Source organism: Rhamphochromis sp. 'chilingali' (assembly GCF_963969265.1).
Source record: "Rhamphochromis sp. 'chilingali' genome assembly, chromosome: 6".
Classification (NCBI taxonomy): domain Eukaryota; kingdom Metazoa; phylum Chordata; class Actinopteri; order Cichliformes; family Cichlidae; genus Rhamphochromis; species Rhamphochromis sp. 'chilingali'.
In genome coordinates, this window is record NC_137933.1 from 35087125 (window position 1) to 35100218 (window position 13094).

General features: G+C 40.3%; 1 protein-coding gene across 1 annotated transcript; it reads right to left on the reverse strand.

Moving 5' to 3' along the window:
* Positions 1-243: 243 nt before the first annotated feature.
* Positions 244-13008, reverse strand: tars3 (threonyl-tRNA synthetase 3). Its single transcript, XM_080884109.1, has 19 exons — positions 12676-13008; positions 12318-12404; positions 12021-12208; positions 11707-11830; positions 11338-11462; positions 10014-10131; positions 9865-9929; positions 9663-9741; positions 8802-8948; positions 7489-7587; positions 4885-5051; positions 4569-4731; positions 4281-4418; positions 3789-3866; positions 3574-3674; positions 2998-3102; positions 2259-2331; positions 2016-2130; positions 244-743 (listed from the first exon to the last, which is right to left on the reverse strand). The coding sequence occupies exons 1-19, from the start codon at positions 12997-12999 to the stop codon at positions 595-597; spliced, it is 2445 nt and encodes an 814-aa protein (XP_080740235.1). The 5' UTR covers positions 13000-13008; the 3' UTR covers positions 244-594.
* Positions 13009-13094: the final 86 nt, after the last annotated feature.

Here is a 13094-nt window from a genome sequence, read left to right on the forward strand (position 1 = left end):
CAGCTGGAATTCCCATTATTGCCACCTATTAATCTACAGGCTTCATTCCAAAGCAACAGCATGATCAATAGTTATTACTTTGGAACAAATAAACTGATGAAGCATTAAAAAAAAAGTAAAAGAAAATTAACAAAAATGTGAAGACTGTCTCTACAAAATAAACCTATTGTAGTTTGTCATGATATCAAACTACTTAAAGATTAACATCTTCTGTTGTGAAAATAAAGAAACAAAGCACCCACATTTGGAGAATTTTTTTATTATTATTCCTGAATTTCCAGGCAGATCTTGGTGAAAATAGATTAGTGTAAAATTCACACAACTTTCATGTCTTCACGTCGTTTCCTTAAGTTATTGAGTAACTTTTCTTGAGATACACTTAGATTACCTTGACATAATTTCAAACCCACGCTACCTACAGTTTTCCCCCGTTCACTGACGATCACAAGAGCACTGCAGAGTAGTTGTGCAGGCCCAGTCATTACATCCACTTACAGAGTATCAGTTTATTTTGTCTGCACTTTCCCAAAAACCATCTTGTGTCCCTTGTTGCCGTTTCATGTTTGAAGTATTAAAATCCAAGCTGTGCCTAGATCAGAACTCCTCTTCTGCATTTTGACAGCGAGACTGTTTGAGCAGGGTCAGGCGTGCCATCACCTCGGACACCGGTAGTTCTCCGTGGACTTTGTTGTCCCTTGTGCGCACATTGACACTGTTAGTCATCTTCTCCTTCTCTCCAACCACTGCCAAGACACAAGACAACAACAACTTTACACGGGCCAAGTTTCACCACACACTCCCACTTTGCGTGCTGAATTTGTCAGCTGTTGGTGGTTAACCAGCTTGGAGGTCTGTTTGGCTTCTAATCAATCAATTAAGAATGTTTATTTTGATGACTTTGACAGATTTTCACTTATTCTCTTCCTTCACTACATCCAAAAATCTTCTGTGACACACCTCTTTTCTCCTTCCTGTTAGCTCCATATTCAAACACCCTTTGATAATGTATCCACTATCCCTCCTCTGAGAATGTCCAAATCATCTTAACCTTCAATCTTTAACTTTCTTTCCAAACCGTTCAATTTGAGCTGTTCCTTTGTTGTACACATTTCTAATCTTGTCCATCCTGGTCACTCCCACTTGAAATCTTGGCTCGACTGCCTCCAGCTTAGCTTCCTATCTTTTTTTTTTTGGGCCACCATCTCCAAACCACACAAAATGGCAGCTCTCACTAACATCTTGTAAACATATCCTTCCACAAATCACCCCTGACCCTCGACTCCCTCAACTCTGCCAGCACTTTCTTCTTCACTTGTATTATGTATTGTCCATTGCTTTGAATAGTTGACCCCAGATATTTAAACACATCCCCCTTCACTACCTCTACTTTCCTTGCATCTTTACTGTTACAAAGGTCAAACTCCTGCCTGACCTCATTTGATAAAATGTCCATCACCAATAACAACAAGAAGGGCCTCAGAGCTGATCCCTGATGTAATCCCACACTCAATCTTAAACACATCTGTCCTACTCCTACTGCACACCTCACCAAGGTCTCACTGTGCTCATACATGCCCTGCACCTCCCTCACATAAGTCTCTAGCACTTGAACAGTAAAGTTTCAGGCATTTTATTTGAATTCTTATCCATTAAGCAGGATCTGATCATCACAAATTCATTCTGAAGCAAGACTATGACCTCAGGAATTCTGACAAAGAACCACTTTTCCTGACCAGAAGAACAATGAGTCCTGCAGCAGATGGCCTGGCCCCCACAGGGCTCAGAACCAACATTAGTGATTCAGTTTGGGAAAACATGAAGAGACAGAAGACACTGACATAGCCTAAATCCAAAGAACTATGGAGAATTTAATTTACTTTGTACCGTGTTAAACTATGGACACATCGTTTTCACTCACTACAAATGTACAAGCATCCTCATTTACCCGTTATAGACCACACCTTTGTACAGTTTGTTACTTAATGATCTAACTTGGGGTTTTTATTTTTCCTCACCAAGAATGAAGTTATACTGTGCCAGCTGAGCATTGCGGATTTTCTTGTTTAGAAGGCAGCTGGAGTCCAGATCAGCATCTGCCATAAAACCAGCTTCTGTAAACTGCTTACACACCTGACATGTAGAAATTGTATTTGTTAATGTTCAGTACATTTCAAGAACTTTCCATACTTATTGTCATTAACTACTGCATTACAAGAAAGAAATAATCAGAGACTAAGGCCACAATGGGGAAGTCATACCTTCTTTGCGTAATCCTCACAGGATGGGTTGACAGGCACTAACATCACCTGACGTGGAGAGAGCCACAGAGGCCTGGTGGAGGGTGAAACATGGGTATTACAACTTTCACATAGTGAACGATAGAAACATGACATGATCTGTTTCTTCAACAAAAAGGAGCTAAAATCATGATCTGAGGAGGTAAAAATCATGCCATAGTTGGAGAGCTGTTAGTAACAATTCAGGTAGAATTTTATAGTAAGCCAAGATGCCTACAATAATTATAAAGACCAAAACATATTTCTAAATAAAAGAAAGATCAAAGCAGTGGGTCATAATAGCACTGTATGTTAGTAGTTTTAGTAGGCCCATTGTGCTTATTGCCATCTCTATTTTGAACTCTAGTAAAATAGCTTTGCATAACTAAAATTGGGCTTCATGAGAACCCCTTTAGATCATCATTTGCCTGAAATAAGCAGTTTTAGCTCCTTTGCCTCCTTTTTAGACAGCTCTCTCCAGATTGGCCCAATCTCACAAATAGCTGGTTTGAACATCAGGTAGGTGGGGCTTCTGGTCTTACAGCCAGATGTGTGCCTGGGATCACCACAGGACAACTGAATGCTTGAAGACTGAACTGCTGGCTCACCAGGACTGCCATTTAAAATTTTAACCTTGTTTAATATGAGCATCCACTATTGTGACAGAAAGTACCAAAAATAATGGGTGTTGAATACAAAAGTAACCAAAACAACACATTACCATTTCCCTGCATAGTTCTCTGTCAGAATGGCAATCATCCTTTCCACTGAGCCTAAAATGGCACGATGGATAATGACTGGTCTGGATTTGTCATCCCCATCTTTTCTGTAATTGTAGCAAAAGAAACAAAAATAAAAACACTTATGTTAAATATGGTTGAATAAAAACATTTTGATGTATTGTTATATACACACACACACTGACTTAGCAGCTCAAACTGGTTTTAATGTCAAGCACTCTTTTATTATTAACCCTGCAATCATTCTCATACCTTCCCATTGTCTTTCCAGAGACAATACTTTTCTGACACAGACGTCTATACAACTATAAACACCATTTATCCATGCACTGCCTGCTGTCTATTGCTGCACAGCACGTGTATAATTTTCCCCATGGTGTGTATATTAATTGAAGTTCCCTGTGAGTCTATAGCCTGCCACCTGCACAATGAGTTCAGATTTGCATAGAGCAGCACAGGCTGAGACATCTTATCCAGGAGGGGCTTAATGCGTAATCCTTGGCGCTGTAAAGCACACAGACTCAGCAGTGTGTCAATATTTTTATTAGGTGACTCACCCCACAAAGGTCAGATTGAAGCGGATGGGCAGCTGGAAGTCCAGCTGAATGGTTGCACACTGGTGGTAACGTCCAATAGCATCTTTGATCTTAATGTCAATCTGCAATAACACAGAAAGAATTATACTTCTTTCCAGACTACAGAAGGAGATTCAAACTGAGCCAGTGTTTGGAAGGAGTTTAAAAAAAATGAAATAAAAAGATTCATTCAGAACCTTGGGTCCATAAAAAGCACCGTCACCAGGGTTCAGTCTCCATGGCTCTCCAAACTCATTCAGGCTGTTTTCCAATTGCTGTCAAGTATGAGGTAGAGGTTAGCATGTACTTTAAACAATACAAGGCAATTACTGTAAATCACGCCAAGTAGAACTACAGTAAAGTCCATACTTCGGTATAGAGTTCAGTTTTAATTGGTGCTCTTATGCAATTTATAGCTGGACACTCGAAGGAATCAAGCCAAGAAAATGAGTAATGTCTTTTTTTGACAACACACCACCCACAGACAATCATGAAACTTCACAGATTTGACACTACTACTGCATAATTACATGGCAGGAGACCGATACTATCATCCAGAGTAGTTCTGTGTCAACATGAGCTTTTATTTGCTTAAATCTCTGCTATCCCTTTAGATTTATAATTCAGTAGTTGGATTTCCCTTTTTCACACGATTAACTACTTAAACTGTGACTCATGACACAGTTTACCTTCTCAGCTTGATTCCACACAGCAATGTCACCCAAATACTTGTCTGGGCGAGTGGAGAGGTGAAGCTGGAATGAGAATCCAAATACATCGTAAACACAGCGGAGGAAGTCCAGACAGCCCTTCATCTCTGACTCGATCTGTTTGAAAAAAACATATATACACATATGACTCAGCATTTAGGAAATGACTCATAATAAGCAGGTACGCGTTTTTAAAAGATGTTTTTCACATCTTGTTAGAAGCAAAAAACATCCCACAGAAATGTTAAAAACTACTGATGTTGTGACCTGATCCATTGTGCAGAAAATGTGAGCGTCATCTTGCTGGAAACGGCGCACTCTGGTCAGCCCGGTTAGTGTTCCTGACAACTCGTTTCTGTGTAGGACCCCAAAATCTGCCAGCCTCAGCGGAAGCTCTCGCCATGAGCGAGGCCTGTGGCTGAACATCAGACTGCAGGAAAACCAAATTAAATTACTTATATGTATGAAGTAATGTGTGCGATTTTGATATACAAATTGAGAAGGAAAACAAAAAAAAAAAAAAAAAAAAAAAAAAAAAAAAAAAAAAAAAACAGTATTTCTTTCCTGAGAGCTCTACATTTACCAGTGCCCGGGGCAGTTCATTGGCTTCAGAGCAAATATGTCATCTTCCACGGAGAAGGAGAACATATTTTCGCTGTAGTGCTGCCAGTGGCCAGATGTCTCCCACAGTTTGCTGTTATAAATGTTGGGGGAGGCTACTTCCTGAAAGCCTCTTCTCCAGTACTCATCCTAGAAAAACAACAAACCACATTGGCTAAACACACCATTTAGGCTGCACAGGTACTCAACTGAATCATGACTTCTGGCATGCAACCTTAAGCTGCAACAATGGAAATCACATTGTGTGGGCTGTATTTATCCATTTGTTGCCATTAAGCAAAACATTTAACAGGCTGTTGAGCTGTTTAGCAGCCAACAGTACAAAGACACTAACTGGAAGAATTTCTGTCAATGTGCAAAACTGTGAATACCAAAAAGGAAGTTGCTGAAAAAGAAAATGCTTGCTCACTCAGCTTTCCTAGTATTATTTACCAGAAAATGGAGAATTTCAAAACCTGGAAATAAATGAGTGCATGTACTGAAATACTCATGACACTTCAGTCAAAGTCAGCACTTGTTGTCTATAAATATGAGCTGGGTTCCCTGCAAAGTAACTTCTGACTATTAAATGTTTTGGTGAGATCTTGGAAAGGGAAATGCATAGCATGCTGGTATAATTTTCTCTGCAGTTTTAACAGCTATAAGTGATGTGATAATGATCTTACACCCTGTCTGTGCAATGTATGAGTTTGTCTTGGCATGGCTTGGTTTGGGGGTGTGTGCTGCGAAAGTCTTCAAGATGTTAGCATGTCTTTCCAAATACACCACGGAGACAAGTTCCTGTAGAGTCAGTGAACTTGTCTGAGCAGTTGAAGTTACGCTGAAATCTGAAGACTGAACTTTAAAGACCTTTTGAGAACTTCCAAATGTAGAGAATCTGCAGCTTCAAAAGTACTATTAATTTTCCTACTTTGACAACATGTGCAGAGAGGACTGGATACAGCTATTATCTTCAACTAAATGTACAACCCCAATTCCAAAATGTTGGGAAGCTGTGTAAAATTTAAACAAAACCCAACTATCTGTATGGTAGTACAATGTAGAAACTGAGAAAACGTACCACTTTCAAAAAAAAAAAAAAAAAAAAAAAAAAAAATACTGTCTCATTTTGAATTTGATGGTATCAACATGCCTCAGTCCCTTGCATACAGAAAAGTCTCCAGACTAACAGACTCAATCTTCTGATATTATGTGCTGCAGATTAGATACTCAAAGTCTTTGCAATTTGTTGTTGGAGAAAATCATTTTGAAATTGTTTACTTCTGAGGAACTCTGTTGCTCCAAGATTCTCTTACTGTTGTCAGTTAACTAGTTGCAAAATATTCACCCAGCTCTTTTTTTTGACCACTTTGTTTTCCCACCTTTTGACACTTGTTGCTTAAATTTAAATTGAGCAAATATTTTTCATGAAATAGTAAGGAGGTCTCAATTTAACAATTGGATATGTCGTCAATGATATATTGTGAATACAATACGGGCTTGCAAAAGACTGTATTCTATTTTTATTTGCATTTCACACATCTTCCCAAAATGTTCAGAATTAAAGAGTTTATGTACCATTCAGTTTGACCTATATTTAGGTAAAAGGGCCTTCATAAGGACCAGGCCACATTTCAGATTACGCACTGTCAGGGTCCAACCAAAGTTTTCTGAAGCTCTGAGGTATTGATGAACAAAGCTGAACAAAGCTTTTCACTTGGTGTTACTGTTAGAGAATTGTGGATAAATATGATTGTCATTGTGCAAGATGATTAGATCGTTAACAGGACGATTAGATCTTTAGCATGAATGCTGACTTCTGTTTCCTACACAGACACACATACACATATCACCGATCACATCACATGCTCATAGACACACATCAGATGTTCTCTTTTGCAGACACACATGACACATGTTCACATGTGAGTGTTTTATCTGTTGCATGATTAATGAGATGTTTGTGTGACCACAGAGTTAATAAAAGGCTGCAGGGGAGGCTGGCTCTTTGGAGTTGTCTGGGACCAGGTGAGGAGCTTGCAGCTCCAAGACCCTGGTCCAATCTGCTCCCCTTGCAAGTTAAAATGGATCGAGCTCTGTCTTGCTTTGTTCATGGGAATAAGTCTCTAAACCAGTGGGGCCTGCAAAGTGCAGACCTAACAGTTACGCTACTTATTTTTGAGCTTCTGTGATTGGAAAAGTCACAGCGAGTGGTCTGCAAGCCATTGAGAAGGCAATCACGATTGCTACTCTGAAAATGCAAAGCACAGTCGTCATGGACTGTAAAATGATTGTAAGGGTTTCTGTGGTTCAGTAAAGTCCTTCCAACCAAAACTTTACTGAGACAAACGATCCTAAAAGTCGACACAGTGTAATATGAAAACAATGTATATATGAATACTCTGGATCTGAGGCATACAATTATACACAAACAGTAATGATCCAAGCATTGACCTTAAACACTGCTTCACATCTACTGAGCTTGTAATACTGATATTCAGTTAATATTATCTGAATGTTCCTATAACATTTTCTCAAAATGATAAAGATATTGGAGACAAAATAAGCATTTGGCTGTATCTCCTACCCTGATGAATTCTGTCAGTGTGTGGTAGATGTAAGCTCCCCGTGGCATGAAGAAACAACTGCCTGGGCTGAGATCATGGAAGAAGAAGAGCTCTTGGTCCTGTGAAGCAGACAATTATAAAAATGATTTCATATCATCATTATCTGCAGGTACAGCCAGGAATAAACTCCATGCACAGCAGACCATCTGTCAGTGAATGACTGCCCACAACCTAACAAGAGAACAGAATAAACTTTTATCAAAAAGACTTAAGACACAATTTAATCACTATGGTAAGCACTGTTAAATCCAATTGAATAAATATTGTATTAATGACAATAAACTTTGCACTTTCCTTTGAAAAGAGGCTGTGAGATTTCAGTTTCTTGGCACTTACTTCTAGAAAGACCCCAATTACAGACCAATTTGAAATTCAAATCATGCAAAGGATTAAAGGAATGGTTTCTTATGAAAAAACACACACAGATACACACCCTCATCTCTATGTGTGCCAAAACATATTTGAAGAGTTTTGTTAAATTAACACATTAAGACCAGCTACTGCATTACAAGAATAGACTGTAGTAAGAGATTTAAAATGTACTGGGTCCATGCTGAACTATAAAAATAAAAAAATAAAAAAAGGGGGGGGGGGGGGGGGTCAAATTAGAAAAATACCACCGAACACCGTCTTTAAACACAACATGTCACTTTTGCCGCCTCCCTCCAACTGGCTTTGACAGCCTTATAGCTTGTGTTTAATATGGAAACTGCGTTGTAATAAGTGCTGATTGAGGTGTTGCCGTCTGTGTCTCCCATGCTGGGTAACCACCTGGGGCGCTCTGATGACTCACTCACACTTGTTCTGAATGTGCCAATGTGAGGAAACACAGTGCCCTCAGCTGGTACATAGCAGCAACAGGCGATCTGGTTTTCAAGTGAGAAACCTCACATTCGATCAGTCTTGTATGGCACTGAAAATATAGAGAAGCTGAGAAATCGGTTTGGCAATGAGTTCTGCTTGCTGGATTACATAACAAGAGAACTCCTCTTCAACCTCTCAAATAAATGCATTTCATTTCCCATTTCTTGTGTGCATGTTCACAGTTAATGCTTGTAGTGTTGGTCCAGGTTTGTTTCAGTGTTTTGACACGTCTATAGAACCACCGAAACAAACTAGTGAAGAAAAACTTCTACAAAAACCTGAAAGTGGATCTGTTTGCCATCACATTACATAATTACAAATTAAATTGCACTTAGTACTGGGTTTAGGATTTGGTTTTAGGCCTGAGTCAACTAGGCATGCTAAAACACTACTGCCTACAATGACTCACTTTTCCAATCTTGCGATGGTCTCTGTTCTTGGCCTCCTCCTGAAAACGTTCCCATTCCTTCAACATCTTTGAGTCTGGGAAGGATATCCCATAGAGCCTCTGCAGAGTCTCCATGTCAGAGCGTCCCTCCCAGTAGGTGGAAGAGTTCTGATGACAGAATTAAAAATGCTTTTTGACTCAGTTTGTTAGGTGCTTAAGCCTATGACAACATTTTGAAAAATCCCTACAGTTTGCATACAAGTAATCCCTCCAAATCTTTGGTGTCAGACAGGATTTTTTTCCTACTTTGCACCTAAATAGTGCATTCTATATTCCCAGTTGGAATTTGATTCTAAAGCGCCCTCTCAAGTCCAATTTCCTACTCAGAAAGTCAGAGCAGACTCAGCAGCCCAGAGCTATCAAGCCAAGATGGCAGGACTGCCCATAAAGGGTAGTAAAACTTAATCTATACAGTCACTGTTATTTATTTGCGACTTACCCAGAGCATTGATCGGGTTCCATCTACGAATGTGCAGCAGCATAGTGCTGCATTGCTCTACCTTACTAAGAACCAAAACAAATCTTGATTTTCCTCGCTTTTTTCTGGAATCAGCTAACAAGTTCTGACATCCCAGTTCCAAGGTATCTGGAACACAGCACCAGTGTGATGCTGTAGAGGGTGTATTCTTGCTATAGTCATCTTGGGCATAAAGATTTTGCTGTTAAAACCTTCTGTTCTTTACAAAACTGTGAATTAGATGAAAACGGACTTGAAGGGAAAGGCTTGGTTGATCTCAGACAATCTCAGATCTTATTTTTAACTGTGAAGCATGCAAAGATCTCTACTAGAGTCCAAGAACAAAAATATGGAGTTGGAAATACCTTGTAGATCTTCATGGCCTTGATCTTGCCTGTATGTCTGACATGTGGACCTCTGCACAGGTCAATCAAGGGTCCACATCTATCAAAGAATTGTGACTTACAACAGTTAGCATTACAAGAAAATAAAACTTTAAAAATAATAACAGTAACACAGTGGACATTTCAAAAACACAGCAGTTCAAGTTAAAAATAAACATCTTACCTATAGACTGTAGTAGTTGGGGTGGTGACTTTCTCATTGAGAATGCGGCATTTAAATTTGTTGTACTGGAAGATGGAAACGGTTGGGGTTAGTAAGATATATAAGTCTAAGCAGAAGCAGAAGACACCAGTCTTACCTCTTTCACTCACCTTAAACATTTTTAGTAGTGTCTCCTTGCTGACTTCAAGTCTCTCAAAGGGCTGTTTTTCCTTCACCACAGCTTTACATAAAGATTCCAGGTCCCCAAACTCCATGCTGGACACACCTCTGGAAACAGCAAACATATTAAAAAGGACTCTAGGGAAAGGGACAGCCAACTGGCACAGTAATCTGGATGACATGTGGGTCAAAATCAAAACCCAAGAAGTAGAAACCATCACAGCTCACATCAAGTCAGTAGATGGGAAAATTAAGTTCATCTGGGAAGATACAAAGGACTCCTCGATGTGCACATTGAGGAGTGCAGCATTGATGTTTACCAGAAACCCCCCTCTCGAACACAAACTTTGAGTAATCAGGACCCTGCAACACCAGGCAGAAAACGTTTCCTCTAAGCCAGAAGGGAAAATGAACACACACACACACAGACAAAAACCGGTTCATCCCAAGGACAAAACACCCAAACACATACTAAACAACATAGTGTATATGCTGTGCAGTGCAGCAAGGAGTGCTCAGACCTCTACATTGGAGAAACCAAACAGCCACTCTATAAACCCATGGCACAACAAGAAGAGCCACCTCAACAGGACAAGACTCAGCTGTACATCTGCATCTGAAGGATAAAGATCACTCCTTTGAGGATGCCAATGTTTTCATTTTGGACAAAGACAGATTGTGTAAAAGAGGAGTGAAAGAAGCCATCTATGTCCACTGTGAACAACCATCCTTGAACAGAGGGGGTGGCTTATGACACCAACCGTCTGTAACCTATAATCCAGTTTTGAGATCCCTTCCCAGACGCCCACTCACATCTTGTGTCAATTGATCTCAATAAGTCACATGATAGGGTGAGGCAAGGTCTCGGAGTGGTTTCACCTGCAACCTCTGCTGATAATGACCCACACCTTGGCTCATGTGATTAGGCACATGATCAATACTGGGCCAACAATCCTCTTAAGGGACAACTCCCAATAGCGCTTAAAATCTGGAACTCTCCACCAACTGGTCTTAGAACTGAAGCAGCTTCTCAGGTGAGAGGTGAAACGTCTTCAAGAAACTCAAAGAAGTCTAGCCGCTTTTCATTTCAAGCTCCTTATATTAAGGGACTCAAGGTTAGTCAAGTCTGACATGAGGATGCTGTGGACCACCAGTCTATAATAAAAATCTCAAATGCATACACATGAATAATGATGATTATTGGCATGATTAATGCCAAAATGCCATACCAGAACATTCAAACTCGAATACAAAAAAAAAAAAAAAAAAAAAATATATGGAAATATTGAGCTATTAATGGCAATACTTGCTCACTTTTGTCCATCCAGGAACATGTCGTAGTAGAAACCGTTTTCTATGGGAGGTCCATAACATAAACAACCCCCATAAAAGCGCTCCATTGCCTCCCCCAGGATGTGAGCACTGGAATGCCAATACACCTAGGGATTAAATAACATTAACATTCTTGTGAGAAAAAAAAAAGTAGTTACAGTAACTCAGTGTATGTTTATGGATGCCCTCATAAGTTTGTTTTGTACAATATTGAAAATATTTAAGAATAAAATTCATTGAATGATCTCAGAAACTGATTTGCAGTGCATTTATGTTGTGTCCCGCCAAATTCTGTATTTACAAACAATATTAAATAATTATTGACAACTTTAAAGGTTTAAGAGTACTCACAGCCTGAGCGTCCTCATTGTCAAAGCGCAAGATCTCAAGTGAGCAGTCCTGCTCAAGAGGCCTGTCCAGATCCCACAGTTCCCCATTTACCCGAGAAATCACAGCATTGTCAGCAAGACCCTGACTGAAAGACAAATGCAAATCTGTGTCAGCGGTTTCTCTCATTATGATAAAGCATGAGAATTAAGAATATTTGCAGAAAAAAAGCATAAAGAACACAGAGGCAACATTCTCTGTTGTTATTATTAGTAAATACCCACATTAAGTAACACAATTATTAGCTGATTATTAGTGATGAAATCAGTGGTACTAACCTGATATTACAGGCCAGCTGATATGGAGTAGTGACCCAAGCTTTGCCCTCCACCTTTCTCCCATCTGGGAGCTCCACTGTAATGGGCTTACGGTCTGCAGCTTTTTTTGACTGCAGGGCATCGCTCTCTCTCTTTAGTTCCTCATAAAGACTGAGACGCTCTGCAATGTATTCAGGCCAGGGACTCAGCTGAAGCAGATAAAAAATAAAATAAAAACAATCGAAGTCAAGAAATTGTCCACACTTTGGTATCAGCGTTTGGATGAACAGGATAACTTGCAGGTCCTGTGATCAGCACCTCTTTCATGCCTCCATCTCCTTGCACCTTGTCGTGTTTCTTCCCTTTCTTGTTCCCATCACCTGTTTTTGTACTCACAGTTGCCACCTGTTAATCAGAAAAGAGTGTGCTTCTTCAAACCTGCAATGTCCTCTTATCACGATTTCTGCCAAGCCACATTATCAGCCTATTCACCGCTTAAAGAGTGCAAACACATGGGCTTGACTAGGGTTGCTATTTCTGGAAATGGGGTAGCATAGCTTGCCATTTCACGGGACAGAGGCCCGCTACTCATAACGACACAGGACTACTACGGCTCACAGCTTACTCATATTACAAAAAAAAAAACGATTTAAACTACACCGGTCTGTATAATTACCTTGTTATTGTCAGCTCGGTTGTTTGTCTGCTGAGGTTTGGTGGTATTTTTCTGCGGAGCTTTGTCACACTTGGCTCCTTGTTGCCTCTTGCCCCGCGCCTCCTCCAGCTCCAACTCCGCCTGAAGACCCCGCCGGAGGTGCAGCAGCCGATACCTGAGCTTCTCATTCTCCGTCCGCAGGTTCTCCAGCTCCGGAGAGACCACCGCGAGACCGGCGGCGTCTAGACCTTGACCCAGTCCATCCCGGAGCGTGGTTATTTCCCTGGTGAGGAGCAAAATTTGCTCCTCCTGGGCGGCCAAACGTGCAGCCAAGCACTCCGCCATCTTTAAATGACCACCAATGACAGCTGACTTCCGCTGAGCTTTTATAGAAAATAAAAGCCTCGACTCCAAATTGTGGTAAAAGGACAAACCAAAAA

What these genes read in the sequence shown, in the direction of transcription:
- tars3 (XM_080884109.1), bottom strand. Translation starts at nt 12,999, where the DNA reads ATGGCGGAGTGCTTGGCTGCACGTTTGGCCGCCCAGGAGGAGCAAATT. An exon ending in GTGCTTTTTATGGACCCAAG is followed by an intron (nt 3,675 to 3,788) that starts GTTCTGAATGAA and finishes GTGTTATTGCAG; the next exon opens with ATTGACATTAAGATCAAAGA. An exon ending in TTCAATCTGACCTTTGTGGG is followed by an intron (nt 3,103 to 3,573) that starts GTGAGTCACCTA and finishes CTACAATTACAG; the next exon opens with AAAAGATGGGGATGACAAAT.